This window comes from Spodoptera frugiperda, chromosome 7 (genome assembly GCF_023101765.2).
Source record: "Spodoptera frugiperda isolate SF20-4 chromosome 7, AGI-APGP_CSIRO_Sfru_2.0, whole genome shotgun sequence".
Classification (NCBI taxonomy): domain Eukaryota; kingdom Metazoa; phylum Arthropoda; class Insecta; order Lepidoptera; family Noctuidae; genus Spodoptera; species Spodoptera frugiperda.
Window position 1 is genome coordinate 2,485,909 of NC_064218.1, and position 23,775 is coordinate 2,509,683.

The following is a 23,775-nucleotide window of genomic DNA, read 5'->3' on the forward strand; positions in this document are numbered from 1 at the left end:
GAAAATTGGTTTGAACGAGATATCATAATTAGTTTTTAAAAAATAAAACATTTTCAAAAACCGCAAATATAAGTTTGTCGTTCATACAAACACTATGTAAAACCAAGTTATTTTGTAACGTCTATATTATGTCATCTACTTGCTGCTACGGAACCCTTCATGGGCGAGTCCGACTCGCACTTGGCCGGTTTTTTTTTACATGGGATCTCAACTGCAATCTCGTTTTTTTTTTTGTATAATCCGATAAACGAACAGACGGATCACCTGTAAGCAATCGCCGCTACCTATGGACACCCGAAACACCACAGGCGTCACAAGTGCGTTGACGGCCTTTTCGAAAATTAGGAATTTAAGGGTTGTTGAATCGGGATTTGGGCCCAATTACCCTTTATCGTTCTAAAAAGTTAATTTTAAAAAGTATTACTGTAAAACTTCTAAACCTACGATGAGATTAAAGTTTTGTGTTCTGAAAATGGAAATGAGTAAGATCGACAATAGCGCCACTAGATGATGACGAAAGTAAGAAGAATTACGCTACGTGAGCATTTAAATATTTTGCGTTTATTTATATTTATTTTTATACCACAATAGGATAAACATATAAACAATAAATAAGCTTATGTCACTAGATAATTTCTTTGGTTTTGGTATTTTGATATTTTGAATGGGTTTTTTAAGTGAAACCTACGAGGTGATTTGCGAGATTCATTAACCATTTTCAAAATAGACATTAGAAGAAAAAGGACATAGAGTCAACTTGGATACATCTTTTATATCATTTTAAATGTGAGAGAGCCATGCTTCGGCACGAATGGGCCGGCTCAACCGGACTGATACCACGGCCTCACAGGAAACCGACGTGAAACAACGGTTGCTTTATGTTACGTCGTATGAGTGAGGTTACCGGACGCCCAATTACCCCCTCCACCAATCTTTCAAATCCCCGATTTCCCAATAACCCTTTAATTCCTATAGGTACCCCAAAGGCCAGCAACGCACTTATAACGCCTGTGGTGTTTCGGGTCTCCATGGATGGCGGAGATAGCTTACCATCAGGTGATCCGTCTGCTCATTTACCGGCTTCACTACATAGTATAAAACAAAGTCGCATTTTGCGTCCCTATGTCCTTTTATATGCTTAAATCTTCAAAACTACGCAACAGTATTTTTAATAGATAGAGTGATTTAAAAGAAAGGTGTATCATACATATGGTGATATATTATGCATGCAGCTTTGCATGGGCAAAGCTGGGGCGAGTCACTAGTATACCAAATAAAAATATCATTTCAATAAAAAAACAGATTTATCAATCAATCAATAAAGATAAAGACTACAGCAAGAAAACACCAAGAAAGATAATCTATAGAATCCTGCGCTAATTGGATCGTGTTAATTTAATTAAGAGGTAATTGAACTGCAATCGCAGATGATCGCGACGTGGTGAGGAAATGCGGTTAGAATGTTTGTTGCAATTTTCCAGACAGGAATGTGAGCAGAGATACTGGTTCTTGTATGTTCTTGGATGTAAGACTGTTCAAGAAATATGACCATTTAATTTTATGATAGACACTGATACAGCGTAGACATTTATTTAAATGAATCTTACTTGAGTAAAGTTTAATTAAAATATAATATGATTAACCGTCGTACTCAGAGTCATATAACTGTTACTTAACCTAGTCCTTAGCAATTGTTTTCAGAACTAAATCGTTACTAAGGAATAGTTTAAGTAATCATTAAATGTCTCTGAGTACGGCAGTATTGTCCTCAAATACTGACACGTTGATTATTCATCTCTCGTTATTTCAGTAAGAGGTCCGACTTTATTCTCGGGAAATAAAAAAAATATAAATAAATCGATAATTAACTATGAGAAAATACAAGAAAAAATATTTGACCGTAAGAATAAAGAAGTGACCATTTGAGATTTAATTTCGATTCAAGAAAAATATTTTATGAAAGGCCTAAAAAAAGCGTTGCCCCACACTGGGATTTTCTTCTGTGTCGTGGATGCGTACATACACATCACACCTAAATCTGAAATAACAATTTGTGGATCGCAGAAACAGATGCTTCGTGCGGGAATCGAACCCGCTACACGTTGCACAACAGGCGTCCAGCCACCGCGCCAACCGTGCAGTCTAATGTTAATAAAACCAAGTCTTTTTATCATCAAATCACTCTTTTGCTACTTACAAAATTCTATTTGAAACATATTAACAGAAAAGTATTTTCACCACTCGTTGATGTCTTTTCTATAGGGAAACTTGTGAACGGGTTTTTCAGGAACTGTTTAACAATATGTATTATATTAATTACTATTTATCTATTATTGTATATAAGTATCTATCCTACCTATCTCTTTAGGAGAAATCCTATTTATTATAAGTACATATTTAAACAGAAAAACCAATATACCACCAGTTATAGATTACTCTACTCTTCTCTACGTCTACAGTAGAGATTACTCTACTAGAAAAAATAAGACAAGCTTTATAACCTGTAACAAATTTCTTAATCAGAAAGTTTTACTGTAAGGGCATCGCACCGCACTATTAACATACAATTAAACACAATAAGAAACGAATCCCTAGGCCTTACGGGGCATTATTTCACCGTCCACCATACTTTGACCATCATTTTACAATGCCTGCTTCAGAAAATACACAAAAACCAACCATAACTTCACAAAAATAAAATTCATATCGCCTTAACACGTGTTGATGGAGAATTTAATCAATTGATATAGGAAATTGTTCTTTATTTAGTAGGGAGGAAAGTGTAGAATGCGTTGTTGGTGTTGTGTGAAGAGGCTCGCGTAAGATTGGTAAAGTTTACTTTCGCCGGCGGGCGATGTCGGTCGGAATGCCCGATGTGCCGACTAGCCACACTGCCGTGTCTACCACTTGGCCATAGAGTGTGTTATGTTACAGATGGCCAAGTAGGTTGTATTGTGTTATCTTAACAAAATCATTGTGATGCTTTTTTTCTTACTTCAGACTAGAATTTTCACTTGTGCTGTAGTACATTTACCAAACCAAACACATAAATCACATTCAATTATTTTCCCCAAATGAATAAACTAAAGACCATTCACAGTTTTCGTTAGGTTATCTTAAGAAAACGGTTCAATATAATTTGATTATTAGCCATTGGAAAATATGCCGTTGGCACGATATCAATTAAACAATCTTTAATGTATTTCCGTTTTAACAAAAGCGTTTTATCTGTTAAACTATGTATTTTTACTAAAATAAGGTCCTTGATTTCCTTTGGTCATGTTTCTCTTATTTATCAACAATTGACGAAGTAACTTAATCAACATCTTTATAATAAATAATTATTGTTGAAGATATTAACTGTACGCTTAAAAAAACCTTAAATCACTAATGTTTGACTTTAGGAATTCCACAAGGGAGTACTCTTGGCCCTGCCTTACTTTTTTAATGCTTCGGAATCGCTCTCGTTATTATTTAATAATGATTGAGTCATAAACAATCATCGTTCTCATATACATATATTGAATAATCTAAAAATATTTTTATCATATAAACAATAGCATTTAATATTATGGATATGTACCGGCGGTAAAGTCCCGCAGGAACGATTGTTAGTGAGTCATATTTTAACTTTGGATTGTTTATATGAATTGATTTAAATACCGCCGCTTTTATCTTTACAACCACAGATGCTTCACAATATAATTATACAATGACGATTCTTATTTACCGACTTCACAAAAAGGAGGAGGTACTATGTTCGGCTGTTTGTATGTTTTTTTTTTTTTTTTTTTTGTATGTTTGTTCATCGAATACTCCGTCAATTGTCGACGGATTTTCAAAATTCTTTTTTTGTTCGAAAGTAGATAGTTCTGAGGTGGTCCCATTGTCACCAAATTAGGATCTGATGATGGAATCTTAGAGAAATCGAGGGAACTCCTCAAATATTATAGGGAACTATATAGTGATTTTGGTATATTCATCTAGAATTGAACCATTTACAGTCAAAAAGTAACCTTTGAAGAGGTGGAACTGATGAACTGACCAGAAATGGCCAATGGAACTTCATACTCACTTAGAAATCACAATAAAATTAATTAAGTGACTGTGACAATACAAATAAATAAAGTAGTTATTGAGATAGAGAATTTTAACTTATTTATTATTTTTAACTTATTTATTTTTGTGAAATAAAATACTTTTTACAAAAAAATAAACCGACTTCACTAAAAAAGTTAAAAATAACTTTAATTTTTTTGTTTAATACTTTAATGGAAATTTAAATGAAGAACCTAAGTGTTTTGAAACGAAAACAAAAGAAAAAGCAGTAATTACCCTCACATCGCTAACAATGGCATATTAAAATGTAACAACCCTGAATCAAAACTCAATTCTGTCCTCAGAGAAGCACTGGCGAATTATGCACAAACGAAACGCTTAAACAGAAAGGCTCTTAGTAGAGTCGACGGCGAACCTACAGTAAACAATTGCGGACAGTTCTCGCCCGTGCCTCGCGTGAGCCGCGCGCCCGCAACGACACTGTAAATGACCTACCCGACAGGTGTCTGTGAATCTAATTCAAATATCGAATGAGAAAAAAAAGAAACAAGATTCGTTCGTTTACTTTTTTTATTATTTTTTTCTCACAAACTTTTTTTTTTATTAATGTACCGTTGCGCTGTGATGTTTCCGTTAACCGTGTGTATTGTGCTGTGAGACCCAATGGACTGTTCTCGTGGAAAATGGTTTTAGTTGCTTCTATCTCGCGTGTATAATACTGTTTTTGACGTTTACATGACGTTTCTGGCTGTATGGAATAGGTTTGGATGTGTAAACTTTTGACCTGTGCCGAGTATTTTTTTTTTTACTTTTTTTCTTTTTTGTGAATAGGAGTTTTGTTGCTGTTTTTAGGAGATTATTCTTGTTGTTCAAGGTTTTACAGTTATGTTAGAATTGTTGAGTTAGACGTCTTTAAGGTTAAGTTAGGTTAGTGTCTGTTGTATCTCAGTGTTCTCAGCTCACATTCTTGCAACAGTTGTTATCCATTACGTACGTAGAGATTTCGTAACATCAGCAGAAAAAAATGAGAACATTATAAAATTAATTTTGAGTAACAAATTCGCTCCAAAATTACGTTCTGACCTAAATACAAAATTGAAAGTCGTAATGATTGAGTCAGTTTCAATCGTATGCAAGTAATTCTCACGAGAAACGCCGAATACTTGACTTTTATCAGGTTGCCTTAGGAGCAACAACCGGCCTTGAGGTGGACGCCATAGAAACATATATACAAGAAACAGTATAAGCCAATAAAATTCCTTATCACCCGCATATACATAAGAATTTATATTAACCTAGACATATACCGTGTGGTATATATACATATACAAGAATTTATACTTAAATCGGCAGAGTATAATACATTTAACACTACTACCCTTTCTCTTCGCCCTCGAGCTGCGGACTACCTAGCGGGTTACCGGGTTCGGCTCGAAAAGCAGAAGTAGGAACGGGGTGGTTTTTAGTCAGTAAGAGTCTGACTCTCTCCCCTCGCCCGAGGCGGGAAAAGTAATTGGATGATTTTCCTCCCTTAAAAAAACCTTTCTCTTACTGTGGGTTGTCGTAAGAGTCGATTAACGGCCTAAATTATTAACTTATCTCAATCCAAACCTTGTGGATTAGACAAATGATTTGTCTAAGGCGGGAATCAAACCCGAGACCCCTTGCGACAAGCACTTGTGACCATTAGGCTAGCGAGGCAGCCAAAAAACAACTTATGTCAAAAGTTCTTGTCCACAGATTTTGAATTGAGATAGGTTATTTATTTCGGTCGTAAGGAACTGCATATTTAACAGAGGCTGGGCAGCAGCGTCCTCTAATTAACTTGAACCTCTTACTGCCGCACTCAGAGACATTTAATGATTGCTTAAACTATTCCTTAGTAACGATTTTGTTCCGAAAACAATTGCTAAGGACTGGGTTAAGACTTTGAGTACGACGGTTAAACTACGATCTCCAACCCGCCTGTCGAGCGAGGAGATCATGGCAAACCCAACTTATGTAGAGGAGGCCTCTTTTTGAGTAGGGAATATCATTCATTGACTTCTCCTCTACTGACTAAAAACCACCCCGTTCCTTCTCCCGCTTACCTAACGTAACCTTTTACGTTGTCCGTAGCTCCGGATATGTAGAGGAGGCCTACGGTCCAGATGTGGATTACGGTCACATACTGTTGATGTATGATGTGCATGTGATACATAAGTATGTATGTATGTATGTCACAAACACTTATCGCGAAGACGTTAAACGTATAGAATTGGTTTTGCAAGTAATGGCAATGTGGCAAATTGTGGATGCTCATTGAAACGCACACCCACTGCTTGTGGATACGTTGTGTTAATTCACACATTTGATTATATCCCTCGGTTGCTTGGGTGCAATGTTACTACTGACTAGTGACTGAATACGATTTTAAACGATTTCGAAATTCTATTATCATGGAGTCTAGAATTATGGTCAATGTTAAGAAATGGCCTTATCCTCTAATACTCATATTCGTATTCATTTATTCATTGTAGATCAGGTACATAATACAGTAATTATGGTTATATTACAAGCTTAAGTATAGTATTATTTATAAGCTTAAATACTAAAAAGCATAATATAGTATAATTAATGCATTTCAGATAATAACGTCACTAGATATCCTCTCCTTTCGACTTTCATACATACGAAAAGAGTTCCTTTATAAAAGGTCGGCAACGCGCCTGTCGCTCCTCTGGTGTTGCGAGTGTCCAACACCAGAGGTCCAATATCATTTATCAAATAAGGCTTTTTTTGAGGGGGAAAATCATCCAATGACTTCTCCCGCCTTAGGCGAGAGCGAGTGTCAGACTCTTACCAACTAAAAACCACCCCGTTCCTTCTCCTGCTTTTCGAGCCGGAGCCCCAGTAAACCCGCTAGGTAGTCCGCAGCTCCGGATCACCGAATAAGGCTTACCGGAACTTCTCAATCATCAACCGGCTAAGAGGTTTAGTTAAAATAGTTATTCAATAGCCTGTCAAAATAAAAAAGGTGCTTGTAAAGAGAGTATATCAAAGTGAGAGTGAATGTATGACGTAAGCGCGAGTCTAGATTTAAAATAGTCTATCTAGACAGCCGATACATAATCAATGCGGAAAATATTTTATAAATTACACATGCATTATATTATATTTAAAATTCTCATGTAAATGAGTTATTTAAAATATTTGTTACGTAATTTTTCAAAATGTTTGCATAATTTTTGGTTTTTGTAAGCTATTGTGGTGTGCGGTCGGATTGTTACTAAATAAGTTAAAAAGTCATTAATAACTAACAATTCTTAAACAATTTGATGAACGAACATGAAAATTATACCTACTTCTTAAACCAAACCAAAGTCTTTGACTGCCAATAGAAAACGAATTATCGTTTTAAATTGTATATTTTAAAATCATATATATAAAAAAATAAAGAAAAAAAGGAAAGAAAGTTCAGAAAGCTCTGCATAGAGAGGAGTGGAAGGAGGGTAAGCAGGCCTCTGCCCTACTGAGGGACGACCACGGCTAAAAATAAATAAAATATAAAAAAATATGAGAATAAAATCCTGTATTTTTTATTTATCGGAATGCAACACTGAGCAGATGAGGACTGAGAAGCCTAATTAACTTCAACTGCTGATCAGAACTCAAAAACTAGTAAATACGTTATCTTCACGATACATATATAAATGAGTGAGAACTCGTCGATTATATAACTTATCGAAACCAGTAAACCACATCAAAACTGGTTTGTAGACATTTAGATAGAATAATAGTAAACAATAGTAATAAAAATGTCTAACGACCGAAATTAATTCAAACCAATCCTAAATATAGCTGCTGTTCGATTATTAAGATTAGTTGTATTCAATTTCTGTCCAAAATATCAACCCGGACATTTTGGATTAAGATTAGCGTTATTCAGTTATTCCGTCGATCGTTCTGCCATAATTTTCCTGCCCTTAATCCAAGTGACTTGTATTCTGGAGCCTGCGGACAAGCTAGCAAGTTTACCGAGGCTCCGGCTGTGCGCGAAGAGCAGGAGTAGGCATGGGGAGGTTTTTTAGTCAGTAAGAGTCTGACACTCACTCTCGCCTCAACGCAAAGCGGGAGAAGACGTTGGATGATTTTCATTTCGTCATGTTATTGTTTTAATTCATCGAAAAAAAGTAAAAAAAGTAAAGTCATTTTTTTAGTACTAATCCCCAGTTAATATTTTCTTCTTAAAATTTTCTCTATGATTATTTGTCTGTAGATATCTAAATTGGTTTCTATCATAATTTGTTGGGTTTTCCTGGTTTTTTGGTTAAACTATTTAACGTAGGTTTAGTTTTTCTCTTTTATATCATTAACATTTTCAACTATAGATCTCTTCTCTAAGTCGTCTATTTAAATACAAACACTACTATTGTCTTCCTGCTATGTCAATCCTGAGTAACAGCGTAAATAGTGAACAATACTCTAATATACGTATTATTTGCTCTCTTTAATAGTCTTATTGATGACAAATACCGTTCAGTTTAGTAAAGCAAACGCTTGCCCTTCACGTCACGAGTTGTTGAATGAAAATCACAGACACGATAAAAAGATATTTTAAAAAATGTCAGGGTCTTTGGCTGGTAATAAATTATTCTACATTCAATATAATGCCGGATATTGACCAAATCTTGCACAACGATTTATTTATAAAATATTAAGATAATAATAAATAATATTATGAAGGATATAAATTGCTCTCTCTTCAAACATAATTGTGATGTTTCGCAAACAAAAATGTTAAAGAATTTAATGATTAAACTTGATTTTGCCGTAAGGGACTATTAGAAATAAAGAGAGAGAGAGAGAGGGAGGCAGAAAGAGATTTTTTGAGGGGGGAAAATCATCACTGCCTTCTCCCGCTTTGGGCGAAGCGAAAGGGAGTGTCAGACTCTTACCGACTAAAAACCACCCTGTTCCTACTCCTGCTTTTCGAGCCGGAGCCCTGGTAACCCGTTAGGCAATCACTAGCTGCAGCGTAGCTCGGAAGAGAGAGAGAGAGAGAGAGAAAGAAAATAAGTGTTGCAAAAAAGTTTTCTTGACTCTTTGTAACGTTTTCACTCCAAAATTGCTGAACCAATTTCAATTTATTCTTAGAAAACATTCAAAATGTTTTTTGCGAAAATAATATCAGAAAAAGAAGACACGGAATGGGCGGTGTTAAACAAGTATAAATGCGAACGAAGCCGCGGGCAAAAGTTATTATAATATTGATAACATAAAGCGATCTTATTAACACACCTTTTTATTCATTAGGACATTCTAAACTATCGATGTTATACATATTACGTGCAATCAGAACGGAAGTAATAAATTTTTCAAAAAAATGCAGATTAAATAACTTTTTTGAAAATTTCTGCATATTAGTGTCATTTGATCGCAATCGATTGGATGATTTAAGATGATTCAATCATTTTAAATTAAATCAAATCATTTAAATTCTATAATCGGAAAACTATAAAATATTTTTTTTCTTTTTTGAATTGTGCATCGAAATTTAAATCCTTACCAAAACCTTTTATTTTTCTTTTATGTTCCTACGGTCTTTGATAGCTAACGCTAGTTACTAGCTAGTAGTAGCTCTAGCTAAATAATCAATTAAGCTAGAAATAGTCATTGATAACTAAAAATAATGCTTTACTCAATATATTAAGAAAAGCTCTTAAGTAGTAAGCTGCGCGATGTCGCTGCGTCCGTACACGCTGTTTATGAGAAAGAGTCCCTCTATGACTCGAAACTAGTAGAGCTTTTCTCAGTATATTTACGTGAGTAAACCGTTATTTTAGTATATTTTAAGATGGTTATTATAAAATATAATTATTGTTACTTTAAAATAACAAATACATGAGGTGTTTTCCACGTACGAAGGGAATAATTTCTAGAAATGTATATTTGCTATCTAATAAGCGAATGTATGCGTCGTGTATGTAATGTTGTATGTATGTAAGCATTCGTAAGTCGTTCGGTTACCTTCGCCTTATAACTGGGATGTGGGCAAACTGCATGCCACCACAATGGCGACTACTATGCGCGTGCGCAACCTGCTAGTGATGCGACATGAGCATACGATCACTTGTAAAACTTGAGCTAAATAATTGTAATTATGGTGGTTCTTATAGCTTTTATTTTAGTTGTTTTACATCTTATTTGAAATGGATAAGTATTTTTTCATTTACATTTTAAGTCTCAATTTCTTAACAATTACCTGATTTTGTTTAACGTTAGATTTATTCATTTGTCCTGCGTGTTAGCGTGTATAATTTCGTATACTATACTCATATAGTCAAGAAATTCTAAATCGGAGCTGCGGCTCCGGCTCAAAAAGCAGGAGTAGTCAGTAAGAGTCTGACACTACCTTTCGCCTTGCCCAAGGCAGATGAAGTCATAGGATAGGATGATTTAGCTCCTCAAAAAAATGCCAGAGAATTATTTATACCAGTAATATGCCTACCTAAGGCTAATTTTAATTTGTGCAAAAATCTCAAATAAATAAAAAACATCAGCCAGATGGCATTAAAAGAAGATTTCTTAACCGAACTATTTCACAAAGCCCACGTTACTATGAAGCACTTCACTATGCCTAAACGAGATCAGTATATGACGGCAACTATGCAAATATAAACCGATAAGCCTTACATGGCTCATGAATATGGATCACACACATGACCACACTTCAGTAAGTGGTAAGTGGTGGTGAATGGTGGTGAATGGTGGTAACATGTGGTGCCACTAACCACACTATCTAGGTATTTAGCCTAGTCTAGTTTAGTTTGAAATTGTTTGGGTTTAGGTATGTTTGATAAGAGAATTGTTCTGACATTGTTCGTTGATAGTTGTGGTGTTTCAGGGCATATCTTAGGGCATTAGTTATATTGGTTATGTGCATAGAGTAGTGCAATACAGTATGTTCTTATAAAGACCTTTTAAGGTATTTTTAAGTGAGATGTTTTCGGTGTTTCATGGCATTTCTTAGGGCTCACATAATGTAGTATGTTCTAAGAATTTTGTTTTTTTAGCTAGATATGGATAATGTTATTTATCTTATAACAATATGTTATGCAAGCATCCCTCTTTAGAGGAGGTTAGATCTTTAAAATTTAGAAAATTCTTCTCACCTTTAGGACCTGATAATTTGGTCCCATCTGAGTACTCTGTACAAATCTAGATCCTTCTACAAATCTTTAGACCACTTTAAACCAACAAGACAGTATTGCATAACAATCTGAATGCTTCTAAGCCGCCTTGGGCTGTTTCCCATCGATAGCATCATCAAACATAAATAACATTACACCTGTCCGTGTACAATACCAGATTACATTAAGAAATCTAAAGTAAAAGTAGTTTTTAGGATCATTGATGCGCCCACGCAGCGCCCACGGCCGCCCGCCGAGCCGTTGACCAACGCTGGCCAAAAACTGCTCCTACGTCCATTACTGTTTAATGTCGCTTTCAAAATCATTTTTTCAATAGTACCGAATAGGGTTCCGTGGGAAAAACGATAAAGAATCGGTACATAATGAATTATAAAGTACATGTATTCTGAATTACGTTAAGCTACTCAATAAGTATGTAGATTATGAATTGTCTTTTCTGATAAACCCGAATATTTTACACTGCGACCTACAACCCGCCAGCCAAGCGTAAAAATGTGTGCTATGGATAGCTTCCCTACTATCGATACATCGCATACTCGAGCTGCGCATCTTCGCACAGCTACTTTGCGGTGGCGCATCTTCATAGACGATGACATAGTTTCACAGCTTAGCTATTACATCTTCGTAGCATAGCTACATAGCTCATTTCTGGTGGAAAAGCTGCTTAATTCTCCATTTTTGCCAATGTTATCTGCTCATAACAAATGGGTGTTATTTTATAGCTTGTTCGCAACTTTTTATGATCCTTAATGTTATTCATGGTAGGCAGGAAACCTTTATTTTTTGACTTTATGATCTGTAAAGTGCTGCCTACTTAGATTAGGAAGTTTTTATTGAAAACACATTTTCTAAATATAATTTTGCTATAAAATTAATATTGTTTTTATGTAATTTTAATTCGTGTTTTTCTAAGATAAATTATGTTAATTATTTATACATTATCATTCGAATTGGTCAGCGTTAATTGACTTTTATCATAGCAATTTAATCAGATTTTAAATTATGTTGTTAAACCATAAAATTGACTAATTAAATTAATTATTAAAGTGCCCTTCCTCCGGTTTTGGGTACCTTAATACGGTTATTTTAATCGCGGTCTATTACATACAAAAAATATTAAAATATTATGTGCAGATAGCATTTCTCAAGTTATAAGATGGTTGAATGAGTGATGGTTGCCAACCCGCATTGAGCAAGCGTGGTGATTAATGCCCAAACCTTCTCCGCGTGAGAAGAGGCCTTTGGTCAGCAGTGGCCACTTATAAGCTGTTGATGTATGTGTGAAAATGGTTCAATATACCCTGAACTGCTTCGGTAAAAGGATGGTAAAGCACTTTTTTTGTTCCATTTAGCTTAGAAACTATCGTGCCTCTAGAATCTAGAGTCTAGTCAAATAATAAAATTGATATTATGTAGAACATAAATATTTATGTATATTGATATAGAAAAAAAATGTATTTTAAATAGGTTCTCACGGTCGTAATTATAACACATTTAGAATCAAAAGTCTGGCTTATTTTTATTTTTGGTTTTTATTTGACCCGGATTTCAAAAACGTATAAAAAATACGCCTGCAATTTAGCAATAACAGACTTAACTAGACAAAAGACCAAAATGGTGTTTAAAATTTTCGTATATTATTCAATCTAAAAATATCTAAAATTCCCCATATTTTATTGCAATAGCTTACGTGTGTGTCATAATTCAAAAACAATTTAATAACAACCACCTCTATACCAATTGTTATCAATATCAATACAGTAGTTTAAGTGTAAAAGCGTGACAGACAGACGAACAGGTTAATCTTCACATTTTTAATAACAAATATAGGAGTTTATTATTTTAACTTGGATCCTTTACTATCTTTTTCGATAGTCTACTTCACCTATAGTATCCTCAGTCACTAATATATGCCAATATCATGCTACCAACACCGTTAACCTGTAAACTAGTGCGTTATGTACGATGTACGTAGTTTTCATAATTGCCGCAGTTTTTGCCGCGACCATTTAATAGTATGGAACACATAAATACTAAGGCAAGGTATCATTACGCTTGCACGTTCCAATACTTTACCGACTACTTTGATGTGTGGCCCAAGTTGTAAGATTGAGCGAGATTAGTATTGCTATGTATCGCTAGGATAGTGCTAGATGTGATACACAAAATAATTGTGCAACTGTCAATACCGCAAATGGAGCTTAATTTATAGGAAAGTAGTATAGTGTATGTAGTGTTTATGACAGTCCACTCTCCTCAAATCTTAGGAGATGGTGGAAGTCTTGATACTCCAATAAGATAATCCTATTTATTTTAAATATTTAACCTTTTTTGAATTTTGCATGTCTTTAAGTCTTTTAATGGCATCTCATACATGCGCAGTTCCAGTAACTTATTTCTCTTTCCCCTTTTTTCAACCATACTACTACTACTACATCCACTACTCAATGTCCTCTAGTTTTACTCCGCTTAATCTCACCGCTTGCACCACACAACCCCAGAGGCTGCACGCAACCAGCAGGCGCACAGCCTCCAAGAATGAGGAACGGCATTCGTTGCGAAAATTTACAACCGCAGTGATGCAACGCATCAATGGCTCGATGATATGCCGTGGAAAGTGAATAGAATATGAGAGAGTACTGTCTTTTAGTCTTTTAAAGGTTAAATTATTGTTGGCAGCAGTAACTTCACATTTCCTTCTTTATTAATCCAATTATCTATTGTAAAAGACAAATACTCCAACGCCACTCAATTTTAAGGCGCTCTCAAGAATAGTTATGTCGCTACAAATTCTTTATGAAATGACAGAGATAGCACTACAATTAAGTACAACTTAAAATTAAGTAGCATTTCAGTACATGAAGATTTGCCACGATATTTTTTCTACTATCCGTAGGAAAAATGCTTGATGCCCGATAATAAGTGCCATACCATAAGCATACCTTTTTTTGAAAAGAGAAAATCATCTAATGACTTATCTTAGTCCCACATTTGCATCATGAGTGCGATGCTGTCTCGATATCGAGGGCCTGTCGTCCCTGAAAATAATAAAACATTATGAACTAAGTCCCCTATTCTACTACCTCAGTTACTAAGAACAAAACTGTTACATAAACGAATTAACTATTACAAACACCAACCAGCCTTGAACAGTTAATACATTTTTGATGACTGTTATGAATGAAGGGGTCAATGAACCGTAGTGGTCATTAAGTAAGGGTGTTTCACGATCAATATAATCGCGTGTCCAAGGGGAACGATGAATTTGGTCACCGTACTGTACTTATTTAAATGCATAATAAAGCAGATTTAACTCGTAGTTAAGTTTAGTGAGTCATACTATTTTTCCCTTCGATTTCATTACAGCATGATTCAGTTTTTAATGCACATTTGAGTAATAAAGCATTAAGTAGCGATAAATTAAATTACTTAGTAGTAAAACGTAATGAAAACCAAGTAATATTAAACATAAATTAAACATTAAAACCTTATTTCAACAAAACCTTTTCAAACTTTGAATTAAGAATGCAACGAAAAAAAATAACTGTCAATTGAATAATGTCATTACCCGGAGAGCATTTGAAGAGTTTTAATTAATTTTGAGTTAAATCTTTAACTGCTGACTGAAAACTGTTGAAAGGAAATCAGTCAACATTGATGGCATTGGCAGTCATGTGGCAGTAATTTTGAGTCAAATTGAAATCGATGCTAGTTACGTTAATCTGTTCTAATTCTTAAATCATTGACAAAAGACGAATACTGTCTTAAAGAAGAAAATTAAAGACCGCGAACGAATCTTGTTTCCTTAATAAAATAATTATGGTATATAAAATCAATCTTATTTTCTCTATACTGACAAAAAGTTATAAAATTCCAGGTGCCCGAATGAGTGTATTAAAGTGTTAGTGAAGTGTTGACACAGTGTTAGTGATGTTAGTATGAGGTGATAGAACAACAGTTAATGAGTAATAATGTATCGGCCGAATTTCTATGAGAGTACATGTTTTCGTTGCAATGAGATTGTGTACCAGGTGGACAGGGTCGGGCCGCTGAAGGATTTCACCTTCTTCCATAGTGGCTGCTTCAAATGTGCTGTCTGTGGGACCAAGCTGACTTTGAAGGTGAGTTCTTTCATTATTTATTTTCTAAGTTAAGGGAGCAAACAAGCAAACAGGGGCCTTAGTCTTTTTTTTTTTTTTTTTTTTTTTTTTCGGGGGAAAATCATCCAATGACTTCTCTCGCCAGGGCAAAGCGAGAGGGAGTGTCAGACTCTTACTGACTAAAAACCACCCCGTTCCTACTCCTGCTTGTCGAGCCGGAGCCCCGGTAAACCCGCTAGGTAGTCCGCAGCTCCGGATTGGCATCAGCCCTACTGGGCCCCATCTGTGGTGGTCTGATGGCTCTTTGAGGCGCGCGCGGAACGCAACGCGCCGCACGCACGGGTCTGGTTCTGGTCGGGCGGCGAGCTACCCTTGCTCGCCGTCCGCAGACCCGCACTTACGGTGGCCGGAGATCGTCACGCGATCCCCGACGCCCGGAGTGTCTTTCGCGTCGGCTAGCGTGAGGAAGTTCGTTCCCTCACGCGTCCCGCCTCCTCCTTAGCTAGCATAACTGCTTCGCAGAAGGAGGAGACGGCATCCCAGTCCCCCTCGCTCCGCACCATGGTCTGAACCAAAGCCGGACGCGAGAGGTCGCCGTCGCCGATCACTTCCCTGAGGGCACGGCGGTGCTCAGCCCACGCAGGGCAGACCGCAACCGTGTGTTCCACCGTGTCCTCCGGGCGGTCTTCGCAGTGATGACACCCGGGCGTTTCCTCCCGCCCAATCAAAAACAGAACCTACCGAAACTCCCATGTCCGGTAAGCACCTGCGTCAGGCGGTAGGTGAGGACGCCATGGCGCCTCTCTAGCCACTCCTCAAAGAGGGGACTTACCGCTGCAATGACAGCGAGCCCAGCCCTCGGTTGCGACAGTCGGTGCTGCCAATCCGCCATGAGATCGCGCCGGAGCTCGTCCCGCCACGCACTAATCTGGCGCGGCAGCGGAGTTTCGCCCCGGCGACGCGCGTCGGCGCGCAGACTAAAGACGCGCGCGAGCACTTTCGCCTCCAAATCCCACGGCGGTAATCCGGCAAGGAGGTTCGCCGCCTCCCCGGAGATCGTGCGATATCCACGGATCACTCGGATGGCCATGGCCCTCTGGGACGTGAGCAGCGTCCGAGTTGGCCGCCGCATCAGGTTCGGCGCCCACACAGGGGCGCCGTAGAGGGCCATGGACCGCACGACCCCCGCATACAACCTCCGGCAGGAGGCATTTGGCCCCCGAGGTTGGGCAGGAGCCGCTTAAGCGCAGCCCCCGTCCGTTCCAACTTAGGAGCCAAACGTCGGAAATGCTCCACGAAGTTCCATCGACTGTCGAGGACGAGTCCTAGGTACTTCATCGTCGTCTCGACGCCGATGGTAACCCCTCCTGCCGTTATTTGGGACCCACCTGGAGGTGGCGCGTTCCCGCGGCCATGAAAGCACATGGCCTCGGACTTGTGGAGCGCCACCTCGAGTCCCAATTGCCGGATCCTTGCAACGACTATCGCAACCGCTGTCGTCATTAAATTGGCCGCCGCCTGGTGCGACCTCCCGTGCGCTAGCACCAGCGTGTCGTCGGCGTAGCAGATTACGCTGACGCCGTTCGGGAGGTCGGTGCGCAACACCCAGTCGTAACCGATGTTCCACAGGAGCGGCCCCAAAACCGAACCCTGTGGAACACCGCGCGACATTTCTCGCCTGTTCCACTCGCCCTGGTGACCGGGGAACGTAACATACCTGTCTGACAGGTAGGCCTCGATTACACGACGGAGGTAGGTAGGCACCCGGTGGTACCGAAGTGCCCCTAGTATGCAGCTCCAGGGTAGGGAGTTAAAGGCGTTGGCGATGTCTAGAGACACCGCCACGACGACCTTACCCCTGGACACTGCAGTCCCCGTCGTGAGGTCCCTTACGCGCATGATGGCGTCCACCGTAGAGCGCCCTCTGCGGAAGCCGAACTGGCCATCCGCGAGGTCCGGCCCAAATTCGGACAAGTGCGCGACGAGGCGGTTCGAAATGATCCTTTCGAAGACTTTTCCCACCTCGTCGAGCAGCACAATGGGCCGGTACGCGGACGGAGAGTCCACAGGGCGCCCTGGTTTCTTCACGAGGACCAGTTTTCCCGTCTTCCACTGAAGTGGAAACTGGCCCCTCTCCAAACATGCGCTGGAGAGACCTATTAATCGAGGCCCGAGAGCCTCCGAGGCCAGGACCCACGCCTTGCCATGCAGGCCATCGGGTCCTGGGGCGGTGTTCTTGGCGCCCATCCGGCGCACCGCCGCTCTCAATTCTGCCTCGGTCACCTCCGGAACGATGTCGTCGTCGTCGTCGCTGTGGCCCGCATTGGGCACCGCAGGGGGCGGAGTCATGGATGGAGGGGTGAAGCCCCTCCGTAGTCGGGGGAACAAGGCGCCGACCACTTCCTCCACGACCTCTGGCCGGAGACTCTAGGGGCCTTAGTCTGCTATTACAATTGTGTCAGAATGGTCGATCACTGAGCAATGCGAGAGGGACGCAGCTATGTAGGTTGTATAGCTCCATCCCTCTTGTACTGCTCAGTGATCGATCATTCTGACACAATTGTAATAGCAGACTAAGGCCCCAGATCACCTGATTTATGGTAAGCAATATGTAACGAACTTTGACCATGTGGGTACATGTTCATGCTGGTTTTCAGTGACTATGGTGTTATACCATTCAAGCCGGCTCATTCATGCTCAAGCATGGCATTGATAAATAAACGTTTCTTAAAGGTATTATGGCTCTCCCACATGGAATACTTATTTCTCAAGTTTTATAACTTAAACCTTCGTAATAAATAACGCGACTTCTAATACCTTTGTCAATTCTCTCTGATAACCTCACTTACACAACGAAGCACAACGCAAGCGTTGTATCACGTCGGTTTTCTGTGAGGCCGCCGTCATTCCAGTCGAGCTGGCCCATTTCTGTTGAAGCATGGCTCTCCCACACTTTTTACTCAAACCAAAAATTAACAGCATGCCTTCTTCTTTGCATACGCTCTCACACAGACATATTTATGACGTCAGCAACAAAGCACAGATTAAAAAATATTTAAAAATAACCAAAATAATGCAGAAGCTTTTTGAAAATAGCTTGATAAACACAACGGTTTTACTAATGAAACCAGTTTCTCATGTTTACATTATTATTGATAAACAGAATGGCTATTTCCTAGTCTCTGCCCGGCCTTGTAACGCCGCATCTTCACGACCTTCAGGCATTACCAGTTGGCATTTATCTGACCTCTAGAATCTTGAAACTTTTTGCTACAAATTTTATAAAATCCGGCTACAAAAAGCTGTTGTTTTTAAATTAATTACTTAATATAAAGTACTGTTTCGCTTGTGTTCTGGTTGTAAATGTGACTGAGAAAAGTTCTCGTTTTGATTAATTGATGCTTAATGGGTCACAGATTATGACAGGTTCGGTCTCTCCACGTCTATGACATATCAGCAACGTCCTAGTGAAACTGCTGATATTGTGTTTAGTATCAGTTACTAACAACTCTTCATCATCACCATTATTGGCTTGAAGACATCCACTGTTGAACACTGGACTTCCACTTAGTCCTTCACATCAAAAGACAATTCTTACATACATGAATCGAATCCTTTATCCAATAAAATTTTACCTACCCCAGCAAAAATTACGGAGAGCTTAGATAGGCTTATGAACGTTACATAATTTTTAGCATTTGTCATTCATGCAAAAGACACCGCGGTTAAGATCCATACTATCTATTTTCTAGAATCACACTAAATTAACAAAATGAATATGTAAAAGAACGTTAGCAGAAAAATGTGCATTAAGTCACGAGATTCACGGACATTCATTAGTTAAACCGTTTTGCGTTTAATTGTGTATTTAAAAGTATTAGCGGTACATTGAGGAATGTCTCAGTAAATACTTGCATTTACAATTAAAATGTAAATAAGAACGGGATATATAGACGTAGAGGCGCAGTTTTCGTTTAACAGAGCCTCTTTGCAAATTGGCAAAAATCGTGCCAAATGCGCGTCTTTGCGATTTTTTCTTTTTGAATTTGATATAAAGACGTCATTAATTACATTGGCCTCCCCAATGACTTACAAGCTTGACGAACTCATAAACGCAGGACTCTGGAGGCAGGTTGCTTCTAACCAGCCGATCCAGAAGTCACTGGTAGAATCTTATGTTCAGCACAACGTCTTATAGCTGACATAATAATGATGAATTGCTGGACATATATAAACAAAATATAAAGTTAACGATGAATTCAAATCTGGACTGCACGGTTGGCGCGGTGGCTGGGCAAATAGCTGTTGTGCAACGTGTAGCGGGTTCGATTCCCGCGCGGAGCAACTCTTTTTGTGATCCACAAATTGTTGTTTCGGGTCTGGGTGTCGCATGCATGTATGTTTGTAAACGCACCCACGACACAGGAGAAAAGTAACCGTCTAGTGTTGAGGCAACTTCTTCAAAAAAAGCTACATTCTGTTAAAAATTAAAATTCTAACATACTCATATTTTATATTCTTATACAACTACTTAATTAAAGAGCCGAGGTCAAGGTACACGGCAGAGTTCATTAAGAACACAATATAATTATTTGCACGCACATTACACAGTTATTAAATGTAAGTAAATACCGGCCGTAGCATGAGTCAGTGTGTGTGATCTGATGGTGTGTCATATGGCCTTAATCTGTTTGTTTAACACCAGTTTTAATGAAAAGAATATGCCTACATACAATATAACATTTTCATTCAGAATTTTGATCACAATATATTGCGTGAGAGAGCCATGCTTCGGCACGAATGGGCCGGTTCGACTGGAGTGATACCACGGCCTCACAGAAAACCGACGTGAAACAACGCTTGCATTGTAATTTGCCCCAAAGGACGACAATGCATTTTTAAGTCCTCTGATTTTCCGAGTGTCCATGGGTTGCGACGATTGCTTACTATCAGGTGATCCATCTGCTCATTCAGCTTCCTATCGCATAAAAAACGACAATCCCATAAAAGTTCTTATTTGCAACGGCAACCAGAAACCCATCCATTAACCAACCGCACTATGTGAAGCTTAACCTAAAAGAGAGTGATACGTGCTCTATACTCATAACACGTATTACATGAATGAATGACGTTCATTACAACTTCCTCAGCCGAATATAAAATATTAATGTTACATTATGTCCGTATGTCATTGCTTGCTTTTTTTGGTAGGTAGGTATGTTAAAAATAATTAGAATTTCAAAATCTTGACATTGACGCTTTCATTCATTGCCTTACATATAAACACATAAAAAAATATTGATTTTGTCATAAATAAACAGTTTGTTCAATTAAAACATTCAATTTTGCACTTCCTAGATGGCGCTAGTATCGCTTAGAGTCATATTAGTCCAATCAGCGTAACTTTCACAAGTTAATTAACTAATCTTCTAGTGACGTGAAAACCTTCAATTAAAGACACTGAAAATTAAACACTAAAGTTGTTGTAACAAGGTCTTATTTTCTGTAAACTAAGTACACGTATGTATCTAAAAAAGCCTTTAAAGGCAAAAAAGGTTTTAATATATCAATTATTAGGTTTAAATTCCGACGTCATTAATTTAATTCAGTTCCTCTAACTGTTCAGTTAGCACAACAGTTTGATGTAAACGATAATTAACAGTTAACTGACGCGCGGTTATGGGAAATGCATACACACCTCTATTTGTTAGCGGAGCGTTTTGTGGGCCACTTGTCTATATAGGCATTTTAGTCAACTAAATAATTTTGAAACATAATATGAAATTACTTGCCTTTTTGAACAAGTAAGCATGTGTAACCGTCGATTATTATATTAGGTATTAGGTTAGATTTCCCAGTCAAGAATGGTTTTTTCACCGTCGTTTTTCGAGTTCGCCGGGTTTGCTAATAACTTATATTTCTGAAACTTGTTTAGATTGTAGCATTGCCCTTTGTAATGGGATACGAACAACTTGACTTAGCTACTGCTTTCAGCAGAAACATGCCAAAAAAGGCATGTGTTGCATCACAGACTTACAATTTTGAACTTGGTATGAACACAAACAAAAATAATAAAAAAAATACATCAATACGAATCCAAACACAAAACTGGAAAAATATATATTAGACCGACAATACAAAGTTATATTCAATGAATAATCCAATAAAAACATTCACTTTGTCACAAATTAACTGTCCGTACCGAGTCCCATTCATAAAACACCAATTTAATGTGACCCATTGATCCATTTCACGGTCTAAAGTATCGAAGGTCACTTTAAGCTGGTTACCAACCATTGTGTTGGCTATAATTTGTGTAAAATGAATCAGTTTGACCAATAAAAGAGTCAAAAGTGACGTAATTTTACTGTTGTTCATATGAATCATGCTTTTAAACGAGAGCTTTGTGAAATTAAACTCGGTTTCTTTTCATGTAATATTAGGCTGCTTTTGTATATACAATGACTTCTCCCTCCTTGAGTGAGGCGAAAGGGAGTGTCAGACTCTTACTGTCTAAAAACCACCCTGTTCCTACTACTGCTCTTCGAACCGGAGCCCCGGCAACCCGTCTTTAATCAATGTCCACTCAAAAAACTTTACGTATTTACAGAATTTCCACCAAATAACCTAATCTTCTCTTCTTCCACAGACATACTACAATAACCAGCACTGGACAGAAGACAAAGAAGTTTACTGTTCCAGTCATGTGCCCAAAATCGGGCCTGGACATCTGGACAACTCTTCTGTGGGCATCCGCAGCGCACTGAATGTGCCCAAGAGTAACAATTATGTCAACGAACAGATTCGAGGACACGCCAGAAATAGCCACGATAATGAATGTAAGTGATACTTTATCTTCTTCTTATTCTTCTTCAATACTTGCTTCTATTTTTTGTAGGTAAGGAAAAGAAATTACCTAAAAATGCATTACACATTTATTGAAATTTTGGCATCCGAATACTCAAAATTATTCTACAAACAATCCAATAAACACCAGCTGTGAAATGAAATGTTTGGACATAGTTTTCTCGTCCTTTAGAGTCCTAGCTGATGTCTAGATGTTAAAAGCTACAAACAGATCAATTCATTCAATGCCGTACCTAAAGCATACTGATCATATTCCGCGTCCAATGACCTAAGGACTTAAAACTTTTTGTGATTACGTACAGTATAATTACGTCATGATCACGAATTAATAGTTTATTTACCTAATTAACAATAAACAATAGCCATTCAATAGACCTTAATTTCATAGACAGGCGTTTCGGAAAAGAAGGAAAGAAACAAACATCTATTTCATCATTTTTTGGAGTCAAATAGACAAATACCCATTTATGCCAGTTTGAATAGATGAATGAATTTTCTTTTTCTATAGTAAATAAACAGAGCTGGTCAATAAACGGGGACAATGCCGCCGTGCAAGGGCAGCCATTGTTTTATTGCAATCAGACGTCGATCACACAATGACTCCATGACTCTAAATCATTGGCGGGCTCCAATCAATCATTGCATCAATCCTTTGTCTAAGGAATCTGGGACTTTTAGTTATCTATCTAAATATATATATAACTCAAAGGTGACTGACTGACTGACAGTAATTTATCAACGCACAGTCCAAGCCACTGGATGGATCGGGCTAAAATTTGGCAAGCAGGCAGATGTTATGACATAGGCGGATGCCTAAGAAAGGATTTTCATTAATTCTACCCCGAAGGCGATGGAACTTTGTCAATTTTAAACCGATCGGACTGAGACTTTGCATGCATGAAGCTTTTATGACGTCAAGTTCTACTCCTAAGGGGAAAAAAAGATGGTAAACTGATTTTTTTACTAAACCTCTTTTTATCAAACTCCTGAACCGATTGAAATGAAATCCGTTATAGGTATGGTTGGTTGGAACTGGAAATGTCTATTCAGTCATTGCACCTATCATGCAGTCAATTCTTTAAAATATCGCATTACTAACTAACTTCAAGTTAAAATTACTTCATCTCTTCACCTTAAAATTCGTCAAGCCACATCAAGAGCAATGCGCGTGCGGCTCTGACGTCATAAGCACGAAATAACGTCACTCTGTGGTCATGTCAGATGAATGTATCATTAATTTATCGGTGTCACACCCAACCTTTTTTATTGTAACCTTTTTGCACCTTTTTATTGATGGTCATCGCGCCATTCCGTCTGGTAATTAGTATATTTTTTTATTGGGACAAGTCCCATACCTCTGGTATTCCTGTAAGCCAGGATCTACAGTAGATACAACCATGAAAAAACCGGAACATTGTAGTCCGGCGCGTCTCAGGGACATGAATGACTGTGTTGAATCCCGCAACGAAATAAATCAGAAGATATTATTAGAGGAGAAGAAAAGAATATAAAATAATTAGTATATTGTGAAATAGATTACTGTACCCTTAGTACGA

General features: G+C 38.1%; 2 protein-coding genes across 5 annotated transcripts in view; both read left to right on the forward strand.

Moving 5' to 3' along the window:
- The first annotated feature begins 4,469 nt into the window (after nucleotides 1-4,469).
- LOC118266426 (hillarin) overlaps nucleotides 4,470-23,775 on the forward strand; it is a 62,966-nt gene continuing 43,660 nt past the window's right edge. Inside the window, exons 1-3 of one of the 4 annotated variants that reach the window (XM_050695072.1) lie at nucleotides 4,470-4,563; nucleotides 15,130-15,373; nucleotides 22,002-22,191. In XM_050695072.1, the coding sequence (XP_050551029.1) occupies nucleotides 15,224-15,373; nucleotides 22,002-22,191 (340 nt within the window). In that variant the 5' untranslated portion in view covers nucleotides 4,470-4,563; nucleotides 15,130-15,223. Of the gene's footprint in view, nucleotides 4,615-4,684; nucleotides 4,821-15,129; nucleotides 15,374-22,001; nucleotides 22,192-23,775 lie in introns of those variants that run through there. The other 3 variants (XM_035579881.2, XM_035579879.2, XM_035579880.2) reach the window with 3 other exon arrangements.
- The window catches only part of LOC118266017 (NADH dehydrogenase [ubiquinone] iron-sulfur protein 5), a 124,920-nt gene continuing 109,991 nt past the window's right edge, over nucleotides 8,847-23,775 (forward strand). Inside the window, exon 1 of the mRNA XM_050695076.1 lies at nucleotides 8,847-8,851. The gene's annotated coding sequence lies outside the window, so the exon portion shown is untranslated. The remainder of the gene's footprint in view (nucleotides 8,852-23,775) is intronic.